The 18,613-nt window shown below is 35.1% G+C and overlaps 1 protein-coding gene across 3 annotated transcripts in view; it reads right to left on the bottom strand.

The window, feature by feature from the left end:
• Etfa (electron transfer flavoprotein subunit alpha) overlaps positions 1–18,613 on the bottom strand; it is a 61,539-nt gene that overhangs the window by 28,949 nt on the left and 13,977 nt on the right. For all 3 annotated transcript variants that reach the window (XM_003463573.5, XM_063243535.1, XM_063243536.1), the window contains 7 exons: positions 16,904–16,985; positions 16,717–16,799; positions 13,601–13,700; positions 12,509–12,619; positions 10,803–10,904; positions 9,610–9,678; positions 8,525–8,607 (listed from right to left, as the gene is read on the bottom strand). In XM_003463573.5, coding sequence (XP_003463621.1) covers positions 8,525–8,607; positions 9,610–9,678; positions 10,803–10,904; positions 12,509–12,619; positions 13,601–13,700; positions 16,717–16,799; positions 16,904–16,985 — 630 coding nt within the window. The remainder of the gene's footprint in view (positions 1–8,524; positions 8,608–9,609; positions 9,679–10,802; positions 10,905–12,508; positions 12,620–13,600; positions 13,701–16,716; positions 16,800–16,903; positions 16,986–18,613) is intronic.

Here is an 18,613-nt window from a genome sequence, read left to right as displayed (position 1 = left end):
CATCAGAAAGAACAGTGCTGATCTTTTACAAAGATATTACAGAATGAGAATAAAGCAGAACACGGGATCTTCCAATATAAAGTTGAAAGTGAAGAAAAGGAAATCAAACTTTAAATGAGTCAAGAGGCATCAGACCCAAAACAAGGATAAATGAAAGTTCAGGGTTCTGCTTTAAAAACTAAGAATTACGGCGTTAGTGCTGAGTGAGGGTAATGTACTTTAATGGCAGGCAACTGGAGCAGGGTAGCTGGTAGGGGAGACTTTGGATGTCTGCAAGTGTAATTCTGCCAGTTGTGAGATATAGCTGCCAAAAGCCTAATGTAATATTAAGTAGCATTAATTAAAATATTCTTCAGGGAGATAGTATTTAGGGTCTCAAGACTCCTGCATATGGCCCTGATTGAATAGCTTGTAACAGGCATATCTCCTGCTAAAACTCAAAAACCTGGTTAAAATTGACAGTAACTTTTTAAATACCTTGGAGATCAACTCAGACAGGCAAGGTTTGAAGAGCCAGAGTCCTGCAGGCAGGTTGAGAGAGGCTTACTGACAGGAGCCCAGCATCTTTCACTCAGGCCCTTTGCAGATCTCCCACAAGGATAAAAGCCAATCAGAAAGCAGCAGCCTCATTAGATGAAAACCTGCAGTCCTACTGGTAGAGAAAAATACAGAGCAGACAGTCTTTGTGACTGCTATACCAGCTGGAAAGAGAAGGAACAGTTCCAGAGAGGGGAGAATACGGAGGGAAATTTGTATATTGTGCATACAAACTCCACTCCAGACTGGCGGAGGCCTGTGTTAAGCACGTAGGTGGACTTTTAAGCCACGGGTTAGGACAAAAAGAACCAAACAGAGGAAAGAGTCTGCAGTCTGATCTCAGCCATATTAACTGCCTACTGAACAAAAAATTAATTTTCCTAACAAATGTAATTCACAATTTTTATAACACATTAATGTCTCTACAATATAATCCAAAAGTATTAGACCAATGAGTCTCAAAATACAGTCTAGATATACCTACTAGCCTCAAGAATCCCAGAGAGTTGGCAACTAGTCCGATCCTAAAACTTACAGGTCATTTGCCCATTTTTCTTTCACTTTTTCTCACATTTGTATGTAAGAGCCTTTCAGAGGCTGTGTGACTAATTTACCACATGATGGCTAACAGAATGTCTGCAACCATGTTTTTATGTTTCCTAAAATTTGTATTAGGTAGGACATTTTAAGCACACATGTGTACACAAGAGTAGCTCAGTCTGTTCTCAGTATAATAAAGCAGTTTGTGCTTTTAATTATAACAGCTATGATTTCTGTAATCCCATTATTGTTCAATAAATCAGTATCTGAAGTTCCAGAGATTTCCTTGTGTGTGTTAAGAAACACAAGGCCATTTCATTTTCTTGTACGGTAGAGGCATTTAAATTTTCTTGAAAGCTCTCATTCATTTAAAATTTTCTGTAAAACTATTATTTTAGATTTTGACATTATTTATACTGAAAGAAAGATAACTTACTTTTTCAGCACACAGCTGTCATACCTATGTTTAAAGATGCTGAATACAAAACTGATAACAATTCTGGAACTGATAGGAAAAAGGAATCTAAGAAATATTGTGTAAAATTAGAAAAAAAAAACCTGACAATACAATGAAAGTTATCTTTCTCTTGGCTTATTCATGTTCATAATTACTTTACTGTTTCCTAGACAAGAGAAATATAATCACTTTGAAAATAGGCATTCAAAATTTAGAGGAAAATAAATTGGTTCTTATTTTAAAGAAAGATGTGATAAGTTCAAAAGCAGTTCAAACTAGAAAAGGTCACTGAAGCATCTTAAGTTATACTTCATTGTCCAGAGATTATAACTACTAATAAAGGTGAAGACTAAGGAAAGTGACACTGCTCAGCGTCTGCTAGATGAAAAACCAGTGCAAGAAATGAGGCTCTGACACATTCCAACGGTAGTTACTGAACAGGAGATTTAGCTGTAAACATGAACACTAAGTCTCATTTGCAGAATTATACTTCTGCTCAATAGACAATCTACACACATAACTAGGTAGCTGTTTTACTTCTATTTGTCCAGTATCAACTACAACTAATCACTTCAGAAATTGGAGGCGGAGTGGCTGGGGACTAACCCAGGAGCTCACATATGTTAGACAAGTGCTCCATCAATGAGCTACATCCTGGTATTCATATAAAAATTCTTTTATATGAATACTTGGTATGAACTCAAGAGGTGCTGGCACATTCAATATGCTAAATGACCTCTTGAGTCTTAGGGTTTATCCTGAACAAACTGCACTGACATTGAACTGATGGTGTAAAAACAATGGTGCATAAAACTTCTGTTCCCTTAGCATAGATCATGGCAGGGCACCGAACTGTACTCAATATCAGTGTAGTCTCCACAGCCACATATTCAGTTAAAAAAAAAAAAAGCCACTTTCCTTAAGAATGTCCTTGATGAGGCAGTGAGAATTATTGGTTCTAGTCATTCCTATCTTCTGGGTACTCAAATCTTTAATATTCTGTATGACAAATCATGAAGTCAAAAAAGGCACTTCCACTCACAGAAAGAACAGTGATGGCCACAAGGAAAATACCAGAAATTGGAGGGGGAGTGATAGCTAGAGTTTCAGGTTCAACTGGCCACTTTTGGTAAACATCATTTTTACTGTAAAGAACAACTGATACTCATGGTTTTAGAAGATATTTTATTGAAATAAAGTGAAGTTGTCAATTCTGAAACTAAGCACTGAAAGTAGTAATATATTCATTGATAATGAATATATTTGACCTAGATAAGGTCAAAATTTGAGCTTTTAAAAAAGTGACAATTATACTTCTAAATATATTCACTACTACAAGCTCTAAAGATTCTTCTAGTAAGGTCAGTGGTGATACTAATGAATGCATCCACATATGGAAGATTTGCTTAATTCAGTAAACCATCATTTTCCAAAGGAACAGCACATGACATCACACAACAGGAAGATCCACTCATAATATAGATCAAAAATTTTAAAGTCAGAGTTTGAAAGGTTCTCTAATACAGTTTTAGATTCTACACTGCAAATAAACTGTAAGAAAACTACTGTTGGGTATAGCAAGTTTGAGCATGGCATGAGGAACATACATAATTATCTAAAAAGGCTACTATTTAATACTCCTTTCTATTCCAACTACCTAACTGTGTAGTGCTAGATTCTCTTCACACTCTGCAGTCAAACCAATATATGGCGTATAATCAAAATATAGTGAATGTTTAAATTAAAAACATTTATTGCAGTGAAAGATAAATTGCCATTAACCTCAAACTACTTCCCCTTGCTTAGAATAGTTACCGACTGTTCTCTCCACATTTTTTGCTTTTTTCTTTTATAGAAGAAAAAACAATAAGAATGGTACAAAATTTCAAAATAAGATCATAGGAGAGTAACAATGGTTAGTACACTTCATGTTATTTCCAAAGTAGTTGCTCACATTACAAAATATAGGCATGAAAACTGATCAAGTATAGGGACAATTTTTTCAATGAACAGTAATCAGCATTTGTGTGTGTGTGTGTGTGTGTGTGTGTGTGTGTGTATTTTTTCCTTTTCTCCTTTCCCTCATCCCAGTTTCACTTTCCTTTTGAACAGTTTCTTCTCATTTTACAGCACCTATTGTACATTTTGGATCTTATTTGCTCTTTCAGCTTCTTACACTAGGGAGACAATATGATATTTACATGTGCAAGACTGATTTATTTCACTTATGAGTATGGTCTCAAGTTGCATCCATTTCCCTATAAATCTCTCACGTTTATCTTTCTTTATGGTTGAGTAGTACTCCACTGTATAAAAATACTGTATCTTTTTTTTTATCCATTCCTCAGCTGATGGCCATTTGGGTTGTTTCCAAGATTTGGCTGTTACAGATTATGTTGTTATAAACACAAGTACACATGTATCACTGTGGTATGATGTTTTTAATTCTTCTGGGAAAATACCCAGAAAAGGAATAGATGGGTCAAATGGGACATCTAATCCTAGTTTTTTGAGGAATCTCCACAGATTTCCACAGTGGTTGCATCAGTCTACATTCTTATGAAGTGAAAAAGCATTCCTTTTTCTTCGTATCTCCTCTAGTGTTTGTTATTGGTTTATTTCTTAATTATATCCATTCTTACTGGGGTGAGATAGAATCACAGTGTTGTTTTAATTTGCATCTCTCAGATGACCAATAATGTTCAATACTTTTCATATATTTATTTGCCATTTGTATTTGTTCATCTGAGAAGTGTGTGTTCATCTCAGCTGCCCATTTTTGGATTGGGTCTTTGAATCTGGAGAGGGGTCTGAGTTTTTCAATTTTTCATATGTTCTAGATAGAAGTCTTTTGTCTAAGGGACAGTAGGTTAAATTTTTCCACTCTACACAATGTCTTTTCACTCTTTTGGTGATTTCTTTTGATGTGCGAAGGCTTGTTAATGAGATCCCAGTTGTTGCTACTCTGAAATGTTTCAGCAATGCTTGAGTTTTGTTCTCTGCCTACCCCTATGTCTTCAAGATCTTTACATGCGTTCTCTTCCAGAAACAGAGTTTCTGTTTTAATATTTAGGTCTTTGATCCATTTTGACTTTCATTTAGTGCATGGTGATAGACACAGGTCTAGTTTTAGCCTTCAGCATATAAAGAGCCAGATTTTCCAGCATCATTTATTAAAGAGACTATCTTTCTTTCAGGGAACATGTTTGGTCCCTTTGTCCAAGATAAGCTGGTTGAGCGTGTTGGCAGTTGTGTCTGCATCTTCTAATCTGTTCCACTGGTCCTCAAGTCTGGTGTTTTTTTTGTTTTTGCTTTGCCAGTACCATGCTGATTTTATCACAGTAGCTTTGTAGTATAATTTCAAGTCAGGGATTATGATTCCTCTGCCTTGTCTATGTTGCTCAGGATTGCCTTTGCTAGTCTAGGTCTTTTCTGCTTCCAGATGAACTTTAGGGATGTTTTCGTTAGTTCTATAAGGTATGCTGGTGGTATTTTGATCAAGGTTGTATTAAATCTATAAAACCATTTTGGAAGTAAGGTCATTTTCATTATGTTGGTTATTCCTATCCCTGAGCAAGGGATATATTTCCATTTTGATATCCTCTTCAATCTCCTTTTTTAGAGCACTATAATTTTCAATATATAGAACTTTTACTGCCTTTGATATTCCTAAGTACTTTTATTTGGATGCTATTGTTAAAGATGTGGTTTCCCTAGTTTTTCTCTCAGTGATTTCTGAGTACTGACTTTGTATCCCACTACACTACTTAATTTGGTTATTAACTCTAGGTGTCTTTTAGTTCTCACCACTTTTTAAAGCAGTTCTGAAGTTTTCTTTCATGAATGTTTTATAAGATGTGATAAAAATATGGAGAATGCTGTGTCATCAAGAGAAAGACAGTGGGCTGGGGATTTAGCTCAACGGCTCAGGCACTTGCCTGGTAAGTACAAGGTTGTGATCCCCAGTACCAAGGGGGGTAAAAAAAAGAAAGACTTGTAGAAACATTAGTGTGCCCTTATTCACCTTATTCACTGCATCTAATACCAGAAGACTTCTGGTTTTTCCTCAATCAAAATGACCATGAAAAGTAAACATTTTGAATCAATTTGGGACACCAAGGCAGCCATAACTGTACAACTGACGATATTCATGAAAGAAGACTTCCAGAACTGCTTCAAAAATGGCAAGAATGATGCAATAAGTATACTTGAACTGAGTGAAGTTATTTTGAGAGAGATTAATGGTAATATGTCTTTCACTATAATACATTTTTAAGAACTAAAGCAGTCACCATATTATTTGATCACATCTCACAGATTACACTGGAAGCAGAAATAAGAATCCCTCCTATTGAGCTAACTAACAAGCCAAAAAACAATTAAAAATATCATCATTCTCATTAAATTTCTTCTTTTGTTGGAAGAGATTAACATGCAACTTAATGGTTTTATTATTGTTTTCAAATGAATGAACAAATATTTATTTTCTCGGTTTTAATTTCTAATATAGTAAGCAATGGTACATAGGATAATAGGAGTCCCCCCATCTTTCAAAGTAAGACATCCTGAAATAGAAAATTTGAGAATCACTGTACTACACATACAGTAGAAGAGAAAAATATGAAACACAATCAAAAGAGACCAGTCCTGAAATGATCCAGATTAGGAAGTTAGTACCCAAAGATTTTTAAAGCAGCCCGTACATCTATGATGTAAAGAAAATATTATCTATAATGACTGAACAGATAAGAAATCTTAGTAGAAAAATTAAAATTTTAAAAACAAATGCAAATCTAGAACTTTAAAATACAAAGCATACAATAATACCTGGGTCAATTTAACAATATATAAGAAATTACAGAGCAGTCCATGATTCTAAATATAGAACAAAAGTGAAGTAAAAGTAAAATTGAGAAACTAAAATTGAAGGACACGTGATATATGTGATATACATGTGATATATATGAAATGTATGATTCCAATGTAGATCCTTTTGCTACAATGGATATTATTGAAATAACAGGCAAAATCTGAATGAGATCTCAATGTGAATGTTCTGATTTTAAAAACTACATTGTGTTTATGTAGGAGAATGTTCTGCATGACATACAGTATTTGGGGGTGACAGGGCATCAACTCAGCAACTTAATTCTCCAATGGTCCATAAAAAACAAAAATTTTTATTCTGTACTTGCAAGTTTTCTATAAAATTGACAGGTTCCAAAAAAACATTTTTAGAGCCTTAAACATACACATGCATGTATACCCATGCACAAATATATACATATCCATGCTTAACTCTTAGTTAACACATCAGAATCTCTGGAGGGTTATATGATTTACATTATAGTCTTTAAAGCATTTAATATTTACTTCCCTTATGAAGAAATTCAATAGCTCTCTATTTGTAAGAGTAATGGTGAATAAAGCTGATTGCATGAAATTTATTTCCAATATAAGAAGGGTGCCACCAGTCACTCTCTGCCACTCTGCTAATCTATTTAATGACTACAAATGCTCTCTCTCCATCAATAGAAGTTTTGTTTGTCACCTCAGTGTATGTATCTGAATTTCTTGCAGAAGTATTTTTTAAGAAGGTGGATCTTTTATAAAATCTGACCCAAAGATGTCCACTCACATAAAACTGGATAAGCAAGATTTCCACAAGAAATATGTGCGTACCACACCTAATTAAATGCCATGCCATCTGCTCAATAAATCCACTCTCCCAGTGGAACTCATGTGGTATGGCAAGTGAGCAGGTCACATGGAGTTTTGACTTAATTTATGAAGAGTTTCAGAGCCTACATTAAGTTTTGAGCTCTTATCTGACTACAAATAAGCTAAATAATACCAAAGGTATTAACCAAAAGAAGAAAGACAGCTTCATCAGACTTTATCAAAATGAGAAATTCTGCTCATCAAAAGAAAATAAATTAGAGAAGCCCTAACACAGGAAAAAATAGTTGCAGTAAATATTTCACAAAGAATTTGTATTCGGTTTATATAAAGAACTCCTAGAAAGAGACAATACAAAACACCTCATTTTAAAAAGGATAATAAATAAATAAGACTCAGATACTTCAAAACAAATGCCAAGACTTACAATATTTTGCTATTTTAAAATTCTGAGTGAATATTTCAAATAAGATAAAGATATGATTTTTAATATACATGAAATTGTTTTGAAATAAAAATATTTTGTTTTGAGTTACATAAAAAACTTATTTTCTTCATGCAATAGAGGTTTAAACTGGCTTAAAATAACACTCAGCACAAATTTACAGCACCTATGAAATGTAAACAGTAATTAGATGAAGTGAGTGATTTAATTTTGAGGCCAAAATTTCCTATTTTGCTAAGTTTTGAAAATATTCAACTGCAGAACATTCTACTATTACTTATCTGTATGAATCAGAACTTTCTGAAATTCAGGCTACTAGACAAAAGACAGAAAAAAACTAGGTCTTCAGGAAGATATTAAACTAAAATTGTCATTCACAGCTCCCAATTGCCAAATTCTCTGTTCATTAAAACAGGTTCCATAGTTTTACTCATTTTGTACTTTAAAGGCTTTCTGGCATGTAAATGTTATCAACCTATTAAGAAAATAAAGACTGGGGAGACAGCCCAGTGGTGAAGCATTTGCCTAGCAAACACAAAGCCCCAGGTTTGGTCCCGCGGCATGCATGCAAGTAATAAAATGTTGTCTTTGTAAATTTTATATTTAATGTTATGACACAATTTCATTTGATGAAATATTGTAGTGCTTTAAATTTTCTGAAAAATAATTCTGGGTTTAAGAATTGCTAAGGTTTTTTTTGAGCCCAAGAAATAAGAGACCTTGTGACAAGGACACATTCACCATGGTAATGGCCAAGTACTTAGGAACACTGAGTAGGACATAAATCACAGTGATCATTGTTCACAAACACATATAGTGCTTATCCCCACAGAATTGTGTATGGCATATTTTATTGCAATACTTACTGGTGCTACAATTTTTCCTGTCTGACCAACTTGCATATCATTGGGAACGAAGCCAGCATCAACAGCCGCTCGGGATGCACCAACTAGGGGGAAAATTGTCATTGTTTTTCAGGCTTTGTTATTCAGCTGCTAAGATATTTACTAATAATTGCAAACAAAGACACAATACGCACGGTTTTTTTTACAGAGAATTGATTTTTGAAAAAAATCCTATCCCTGATTGAAAACTCTAAATACTAAGTACTAGTACATTTTTTAAGAAAATATCTTCTTTTTTTTTCGTATCAGGAATTGAACTCAGGACCTCATGCTTGCCAGGCAGGTGCTGTGCTACTGAGCCATATCCTGGGCCCGGAAATACCTTCTATTTTTTAACTTTTTTTTTTTTGTGGGGGGGGGACCAGGAATCAAATTCACAACCCAGTACTTGCCAAGCAAGCACTCTGCCCCTGAGCTATCTCCCCAGCCCCAAAATACCTTCTATTAACACCCATTAATTTCAGATTTTAAATTGGGTTGAATTGTTATTTGTTTTAAAATAAGGTCTCAGCTGGATGTAGTGGCACATACACCTGTCATCTCAGCATTCCAGAGGCCGAGGCAGGAGGATCACTGTGGGTTCAAGGCCATCCTGGGCTACAAAGTGAGTTCAAAGCCAGCCTGAGCTGCCTAGTGAAATCCTGCCTCAAAAAGACAAGAAAAAAATAAGTAAATAAAAAATAAAATGAAGTAGGGTCTCAGTATGTTGCCCACGCCCAAACTCATATGCTCAAGGTATCTTCCCACCTCATTATCCCCAGCAGCTGGACTACTGGGTGTGCCACTATGCCGAATTTCATTTTGGTCTGCTTTATCAAAGAGGAAATCTGTATTATAATCTATTCAGGCTATCTATACATCATGCCCTCTCCTCAGTAAATATTGCATCATTTATATGAAAGCCTAAGAAAAATTATTTTGAAGAGAAAAACTGAAAACCACAGAAAGAAAAATAATATGACCTTTAAGTGTATTATAAATAAAATAAAAAAGAAAATTATTTCCAACAAAAAGGTAGCATCTTTCTCCTAGGAAAGTATCTTTACCTGCAGCATGTAGTTGATCTGCCAAGTCATATAACAACTTAAAATTCTCTCCACTCTTCAAACCACGACCTTATTTTTTAAAAAAGATATAAAGAGTGTAAATTCCATTCTATAAAAAAGACATATTGTGTATATCTGACAGAATTTTCATATTACACAACCGTTATGTTAAGCATACTTTCTCTTCTATAAAACCTTTTGTAATTCTACTTATACTCCCACATTTCTCCCACAAAGCATTCAACATTACAGCATTTAACTAGTTAAGCAACAGAGTAACCTTTTAAGTTTTTCCCACTAGAATGAAAACTTTTATTGTGGGATCCTTATCTGTCTAGAATATGACCACTGTATCTATACTGTTTAGCAAAACTCTATACATACTAGATAATAAATAATCTCTGATGAATGAATAAAGTTACTTAAATGGAAGTCATTCTGCTAGACTGCTAGACTTTAAAGTCCTTAAGATTAAGAACACTCTGCCTTTCATTTTTGTTTCTCCAAAACTTTGCAACAAACTTGTCATGGAACAGATATTCAATAAAAAAATAAGTGAATAAATAAATCAAATACATAGAAGTCTGTTTGGAAGATAATTTTGTTTGATGGTTGATTTGAAAAGAATTTAAAAGCATGTGAGAGCTTAATTTTCAAAAAGTCAGTCATTGGGCTTTAAAAAGTTTTTTCTTAAAAAATAAGGAGTACATGATACCAAAAAACTCAAGTTTTCTACAATATTAACAGCTTTGATATCAAATGTGAAGAAATTTTCAGTATATAACAAATTCAACTATAGTGCAAGCCTGGAAGTCCTTAAAAAATAGACTGCAGTAAAGGGGATTATGTACAAAATGCTCTTGAGGTTTCAACTAGCTTCTCCTAATTCAAAACCAATCACACTTTGCAGAATAACATGGAAGGCCATTAGTAAGAAAAAAATACAAAGTGGCAAGATTATGAGATTTGTACAATGCTCCCCCTGGTGCCAGTGACTAAGACGTGCAACAGAAAGCCCAAATGTGTACTAATTGTTTATAATATTCATTTTTCTAATGAGTGAAATGGAAACAATACTTGTAACTTACCAACTTTTTACATCTGAATAGAAATCCATGTTCTTTTAAAACAGTAACAAAAAAATCACAGTATTAAAGTTTATAGCATTTTGTAAAAAATAACATTGCACTTACCACCAGATACAACCACTTTGGCACCAGTCAGCTCTGGCCGATCACTTTTTGTTAACTTCTGGTCAAGCCATTGTGATATTCCCACTGGTGAAGAACTTGGTGCTGCATAGAACAAAACAAGGGCCAGGATATCAAGTTCTAAAATGACAGTTACTTCATGAGAAACACAAAGACTAATTCCATGAAACTTAAGTTATTAATTACTATAAATTTTCTGTGCTTCTAATTTCTTTATTACTATTATTATGGCAGACTTAAGGAGGCAAGATTTCAGCCTTTGCTTCATTAGCTGTTTAACTTTTGAGAAATCATTTAATTCTCTGAGCTCATCTGTAAAAACCAGAAAAATCTCTCTACAATGTTCAAATAAGATGTTATATACATTAAAATGGAATTCTTTCTATTTATTTACTATTACTACATTCTTATTACATTGAATCACTCAAGTACTATTGTAGGAAATAGTGGTAAGAGTAACAAGTCTTAACACCAATAAAACAGATGAATCTTACTCTCTCCCTCTCTAAATAACCCAAGCAACTATCCTAGTTTCAAAGATAGTGTACTTTGCATCAACATCAGGGAAATGCAAATCAAAATCATGAAACAAACAAAAAAAATCATGAGACATCACCTCACTCCCACTAAAATAGCCATTATCTAAAAGAAGAAGATAATAACAATTGGTGAGGATGTGGAGAAAAGTGCACCCTTACACACCGCTGATAGGAATATAAATTAGTATAGCATTATGGTACAGAGTGATAGGCCCTAAAAAAATAAAAAACAGAATTACCATATGATCTCACAATCCTATTTATAGGTATACATCCAAAGAAAATGAAATCAGCATATTGAAGGGATATATCTGCATTCTCCTGTTTACTGTAGCACTGTTTACAATAGCTAAGATACACAATCAACCGAAGTATTCATTGTGAATTGAACGGCTAAAGAAAATGTGGCACAAATACACAAGTGAATACTGTCCAACCACATAAAAGCCTTACATTCTGTACCTCAATAACTCTAAAAGCACGTTGCATTACCTGAAATATGCAGGTACAATATGATCTCAGTCCTATGTGGAATCTAAAACAGTTGCAATCACAGAAGCAGACAGTAGAATGATGGTTACCAGAAGCTTAGGTGGTCAGAGGAGAGGGAAAGAGGAAGATACTAGTCAGAGAATATGTAACTGTAGTTAAAAAGGAGAGTTATTCTTTAAATGTCCAGAACAGGCAGACATACAGGGACAGAATGTAGCTAAATTAATTTCTGGTGGCTGAAGGAGGGAAGATTGATAGGGGAAAGGTAGAGACATGGTAAACGACTATTATGGTTTCCGTTTTGGGTAATGAAAACATTCTAAAACTGGTTTTAGTGATGTTTACAATAGCTCTGTGAGCACACTAAGAACCACTGGATTAGATACTTTAAAGGGTGAATTGTACACATGAATTTTACCTCAAGCTGTTTTTCTTAAAAGGTAATGTGAAGATACAAAATATAATTATTTATTTTTGTGTAACCTTCAGAATATAATTTGAATTCAGCTTTTAATACGCTGCATTAGAAATTTAACCTAAGCCCATTCCTTATTCTATTACAATCTATGAACTAAAAAAAAAAAAAAAAAAAAAAAAGAAAGAAAGAAAGAAACAAAAAAAAACCAACCAGTCAAAAAGCTCCAAATGCACACTCACCATTCTCTGAACTGGCACTACCTCCACTTGTTGCTGCAGCTTCAAAAGATGTTCCTCGGACAGAAAACACCTTCACTTTCTCATCACACTTCACGGTACATAAAGCATTTCCTGAAATACACAATTTGTTTTTTAGATAGCAATCTTGAAAGGGTACAACACACATATTCCTTTCAGGCTCAAAAGTTAACTCACAAAGACAAGAAACAACTATGGATCAGCTGTTTTCTTCCTCTATTGCGCAAAGGGAAAAGAAGACCATTACAGTGGAGAAATTTTAAGTGAGCATTTGTGCAACCCTAGATGGCTTAAAAACAGGCCAGGTGCTGACATGCCTGGGAGCAAGAAACCAGAGCGGACAGCCACACTACGATACACTTTCTCCACAAAGCTTCCTTCTCTAAAACACAATAGAATTAGTAACTTAAGAATGTGAGTTCCAGCAACTTAATGAGGACAGAGCCACTATGTACACTAAAGGAGGATATCTGGGAAAACCAGAAAGAGTATAAAGAACAAATTCAGATGTGCCAAAATTGTAAAAGGATGTGACATATTTCTTAGAAATTAGCAACCACATTCAGAGTGACCTAAACTATGACCAAATATTCCTCCTCTAAAACATGTAACTTGAATAAAGAACAGAGTTCACTGCTATCTTCAACCCCACTGGAAACCAGTGCACTCAGCAAAAGATCAATCCTCCAAAGAGATACGGAAATGAGTCTCTCATTGACAAAGAAAGGGAATAGGAGATGCAAGAAGATAGAGAATATAATTTAAAAAGAAAAAAGTGTTGGCTTCCCAGGCATCACTTACAAAATGTAGTGGATGTAAATCTAATTCTTATTGACCATTGGAAATGTCTCTACAAACCACACAACAGACAGGAAGGCAAGCGCTGAACTGGGGGTTACAGAAAGAATGCCACATCATGGTCCAGTGGTGGTCTAGAGTAAAATTTTCTTCAGAAACCTTTAAGATGGTTCTTTTAAAGCAATTGTATGGCCTGATTAAAATCCTATATCCAAGATTTATTTATAATTTTTGCTAAAATTTAATGCTGATAAATGATCTTCCTTGGGAACTCACCTGCATAAATAGTTCTCACAAATGTGTCAGGTGACTTGATCTCAATGATGTCAGAAATTGGGGCAACATCAAGTTTGGCTGCTATTCTAGGCAAAAGATTCTAAAGGAAAAACAAATAGTGAGTTATATGCATACATACTGACAGATGACTATAAACTATCAGCAATGACATCTTTTAAGTGCAGAATCTATGGACACTACTTCAAATTATTTAACATTCACACACATCTTCATGCAACTTCAAGCCCAGCTTTGTGGGTAGTCAAAAACTAAGTGAATGTCTATCATCTCTCTAATTACATTAAGAGTTTTTTGTGGTTTACAATAACAAACTACTTTAACTCAATATGTTGAATTACGAGGCATAATGTTTACTTTAATAAATGTTGCATTTAAAATATGAAGCAATGTATCACTTAATTTAGGTACAACAGGAAAATTCAGAAGAGTAGTAAAATTCTCAAACACCAAAAAAGTTTATATTACATTTTCCAATAGATATGAAAGAAAACATTTCAGCAGACATTTCACTTTTTGCTCCAACTGGTATTGCATAAAAAGACCAAAACTAACCTGAACAGCAGCTTGCAAGCCACGCGTAAAAAAAAAAAAATCAGTAGAATAAGTGTGTGTGCTTGTGCTTTGTGCATATAACATCTCTAGACTCATCACCAGTGCTAACTTCACACTTACTCACTGGCATTCTTGGGAGGGTCACAATCTTCCTCAGTTCTCACTTTCTCACACTGAGGGAAGAAAAAGCTGTACAATTCTAGTCTGAAGTTCTATGACTCTAAGGCTCTAAATTAGATCAGTTAGTGAAGACTAAATACTCATATTTTCTGGACTCAAAGTTCTTTTAGATATTATAAATACATGCTTTAGAAGGTGAAGTGTTGCTTTTCATACATACACAGAAAAGCCGAATTCTACATTGATTTCTATGAAGAGCTTACCCTGTGGAACCTCCATTTCCTCTCCCCGTTCTACCCTCAAACACTCTCTGTTCCTTAAGGTTTTCCCCAGAATGATCCTCTAATTACTTTATTACTTCCACATGCATGTATAATTACACTATATCAACTGGCATTAACAATTTTGTTTTAAAATAATTTTTAGTATACAAGCTATACTAAGTGGCTCTATGTAAACTGATGCTAAAAAATGTTGACAAGGTCAATTTCCTTCATACATGTTTTTCTGGCCCTGAACTACCTGAATGTTCTAGGCAAACAGATAGAACACAGATATACATATCTATTTTAAAAGACAAAATATTTTTCTCCATAATATAGGCTTGACCACATGGTTCTGGAGGAGAACCATGGATTCTTTTCATAAGTTAAAAAAAATTGAAAATAAAAAAGATTGTAAAATTCTAGCCAATATTTTAAGTGTGTTATCTCAAAATCACAGGGGGTGCTGTAGTTTGGATTTCAAATGCCCCCCAAAAGCCGTGTGTTAAAGGCCTGGTTGCCAGCCTCTTTGCACTACTGAGAGCAGCAGAACCTACAGTGGAGGGCCCTCAGGCAAGGTCACTGGAAGTGTGCCTTGAAGGGACACTGAGAGCTCTGTCTTTCTCTCTGTCCCACCACATGCTCCAGCCATGATGTTCAGCCTTACCACAGGCCCAAAACAACAGGGCCCAGTGACTATGCACTGAAACCTCAGACAATGCAGGTCAAAATAAACCATTCTTGCTTTTAAGTTGATTTTCTCAGGTTTTTTGTCACAGTGACAGAAAGGAGACTAACACAGTTGGTAAAGGACCATTACAGATCTACTTAGCATCTTCTGATGGACTGTTTTCTCATTCTGAATCCATTCATAGAGGGTAGCACCAGCCGTAGGCCAGTAATGGTCTGTGGTCCAGAGGCTGGAGACCCCTGATGTAAACCATTCTACACAGAAATAATACCTCGGGGCTAGAACTGTCACAAAGATCTTCTTACCCATTAATCAAGAAAATGCTAAAATGTATAACAACTCAAGTATTGATCACTGAACAACATCTTGATCAAAGCTTAAAGCACAAGGCCTTTAATTCACCTATTTCTCTTCCAGAACTCTTATTCTAAATAAACACTAGCATATAAAAAACAATTTGTACTATATTACCTCATTTTAGAGATGAAAAATGTATTTGTATGTGTATAATTTAAAATTCCATAGAAACACATCTAAAACAATTGAATGTAGAAATGCTGATAGCCACCCTTCTGAAGAGGAAAGGGTGAGCAGAGCATAAGGTGGGGGCTACACGTATTGCTCCTCATACTGCTGTGTTACATGAATCCTTTCTAATAAGAATTGATTTGTGCACAACTTTTTAAAGTAAAACAAAGACTACAAACTACATCTTATTATGAATGGAATAAAAGAAAAAGGAGCTTGGAACACACATGGCCACTGAGAGACAAGAAATACAGAGTGCCAAATTCCTTTTCTTGGGCTTCTTCCTAATTTGTGTTCAAGTGCCAGGTCATCATGCACACTGAACAAGCACTCTGCCATGAGCTACAGCCCTAGCACCCTCACCCGTCATGGTGCTAACTTCCTGCAGATCACTACCCATCTGAGGCACATCCTTTCTGCTGACACATCATAATGCACTTGATTAGATTATCCTTTTTCTTACTGTAAGGCTATCTTCAACCACCAGAGAACACCTCCCAAATCCTCAAAATAGAATTGGCCTTTGTAAACACTCACTAACCATACAAATAAATCACCTCTTAAGCTTAGTTACTAAAGCAAACAATATTCACACACACTCTCTCTCTCCCCTAACAGCTTTTAAACAACATAATTTAACAATGATAGCCTAAAGAGGGTCTTCTCCAAGGCAAAATTTGAAAACCTGAAAGGAGTATAAATTATGACAAAATGTGGAAATGAAGTTATCTCTGTGATAAAATTTGAAACTTGAGAAATAGCATTTTATCAGAAATTTGACAAAATTAAGAAAATAAATTCTAGTGAAAGCACTCTGGTGACATGAATGAGTCAGGAGTGGCTATCTACCCAAAGTCTGCTGTATGTTTCTGGCACAAGGGAACCTCTCCCTCCATGTGGGGCATCAGACCACATATCACCGCATGTTTTCAAGTTCTCACCTTTCCAAAGGCAGAGGCTCCAGCACAGATGTGTGTGTAGCTGAACTGCTTCTGCGTGGCCATGACCAATGGTGTTAGCTCCTCTGACAGGGAAACACACAGATAAAACACACTGCGTGACATTTCCTATTATTTTATATATTCAGGTAGGACTCAGGCACTATATTCTCCCACTAAAAATCCTCACCTGGAAGCAGGCCTTGGTAGGCATCATGCTGAGCCACCAGAACTTTCGCTATCCCTGCTACTTTACAGAGATCTTGTACCACCTGTAATTAGAAAGAGTTACCAGTATCCATCAGAAATACCCCAATACAGTAGAGTCACCAGTGAATATCCACAGACCATTAAATCTTAAAAAGGAAAAATAAAAATCATTCCAATTAGCAAAAGGAACCATGTAGAAACTCTTTAGTGCTTTTTCAATTCTTTAACAAAGAAAATCTCCTGCCAAGTGATTGGCATGATTACTGGATTGATCATATATAGTCCTGAAATTAAAGATTTCAGCAAAAATTCTGCCTTGACCAACACAAAAAGATCTTTTAGTCAATTCAAGGGTAATTTTATCAATTTATCAATGGTAAAACTGAGATATTCTCATTCTTTCTCTCATATTTTCTCTCTCTTTTTCTCTAACACACCATGTGTTAGACTTCAGGTTTCCTAAAGGTAAACATCTTACTTTATAGTTTACTGCACTTTATTTTACAATAGTAATTTCTGTTGATATATAAAATTAATACCCATAAGCATCAAAGCAAATCTTACATTGCAACCCACTGCCCACCACCAAGTTTGAGAAAGCTTTGGACCCTTTGAATTTTCCATAGACAGAAGGCAACGAGAACCCTCCCTTCCTAGCATACATCATGACTGGTTTCCACTCCTCAGGGCATGTCAGTGTCTCCTGTTGGTTTTCCACTTCCTGGCTGCTTTACTGGTCACTGACGAGTGGGCACCAAAGCCTATGCCTCTTGCCCCTCCATGGACTATAAGGCTCAAGAATATTCACTGGAGAAAAGACCAAGTGCCACATACCTCTGCTGGGCCAAGTGTTCTCCAGTACGTGGCCCTGCACACAGGGCCCCTTGGAATGGATGCACCTAGGTTCAACTTCCCTAACTTTAAGAGAATTTCCAGTTAAGAAACTCAGCTAATTCCAAAGTAATGATACAGTAGCCCTGGATACAAAATAGGACAGAAATTTCCCATTAAAACTATCATTTACTGCCAAGAATTACCGGCACTACACGAAGAATCATTTTCTATTTATGATAAATAGCCAGGGAAAACAGTATAAAACTGAAATCTCCATAGACTATTAACAGGTATCCATTGTTTTTAACTGAGCCAGCCATAGTGGCATACACCTGTAATCTCAGTACTTGGGAGGCTGAGGCAGAGGGGCAACCTGGACTGTATAGCAAGTTCAAGACCAGCCTGAATCCTGAACTAGATAGTGAGACCCTGTATCAAAAGGAAAAAATAAAAAAAAAAATGGTTGTAGTTGAATAATTATCATTTCAAGGATTTTTAAACTAACATCAAAATAATTACTTAAAATCACAGCAAATCAAATATAACATCTAAACATGTGACACATGGATATAGATACAGAGATATATATCTCTGTGGTATACAACTGAAAACTGAGCAACCAAAAAGATAACCATATCATCAAACATTGTGATTAAAATCAACTATGTAAGATTAAATAGATGAATAGAAATTAGAGAAATACATATAACTAAACCTGCTAGAATATATTATTTTAAAATACCAATTTCTTTGTAAGGAATTAGAAATCACATTAGTTTTCTGAATACCTATTACAATCTGCATTGATAATTTAGTAAGAAATAAAATATTTTAAAAAGAAATACATGCTCTCCAG

The sequence above is a fragment of the Cavia porcellus genome, unplaced genomic scaffold (genome assembly GCF_034190915.1).
Source record: "Cavia porcellus strain 051 isolate PalLab524CR breed Dunkin Hartley unplaced genomic scaffold, mCavPor4.1 scaffold_38, whole genome shotgun sequence".
NCBI classification, from domain to species: Eukaryota; Metazoa; Chordata; class Mammalia; order Rodentia; family Caviidae; genus Cavia; species Cavia porcellus.
This window is presented reverse-complemented; position numbering and strand designations above follow the sequence as displayed.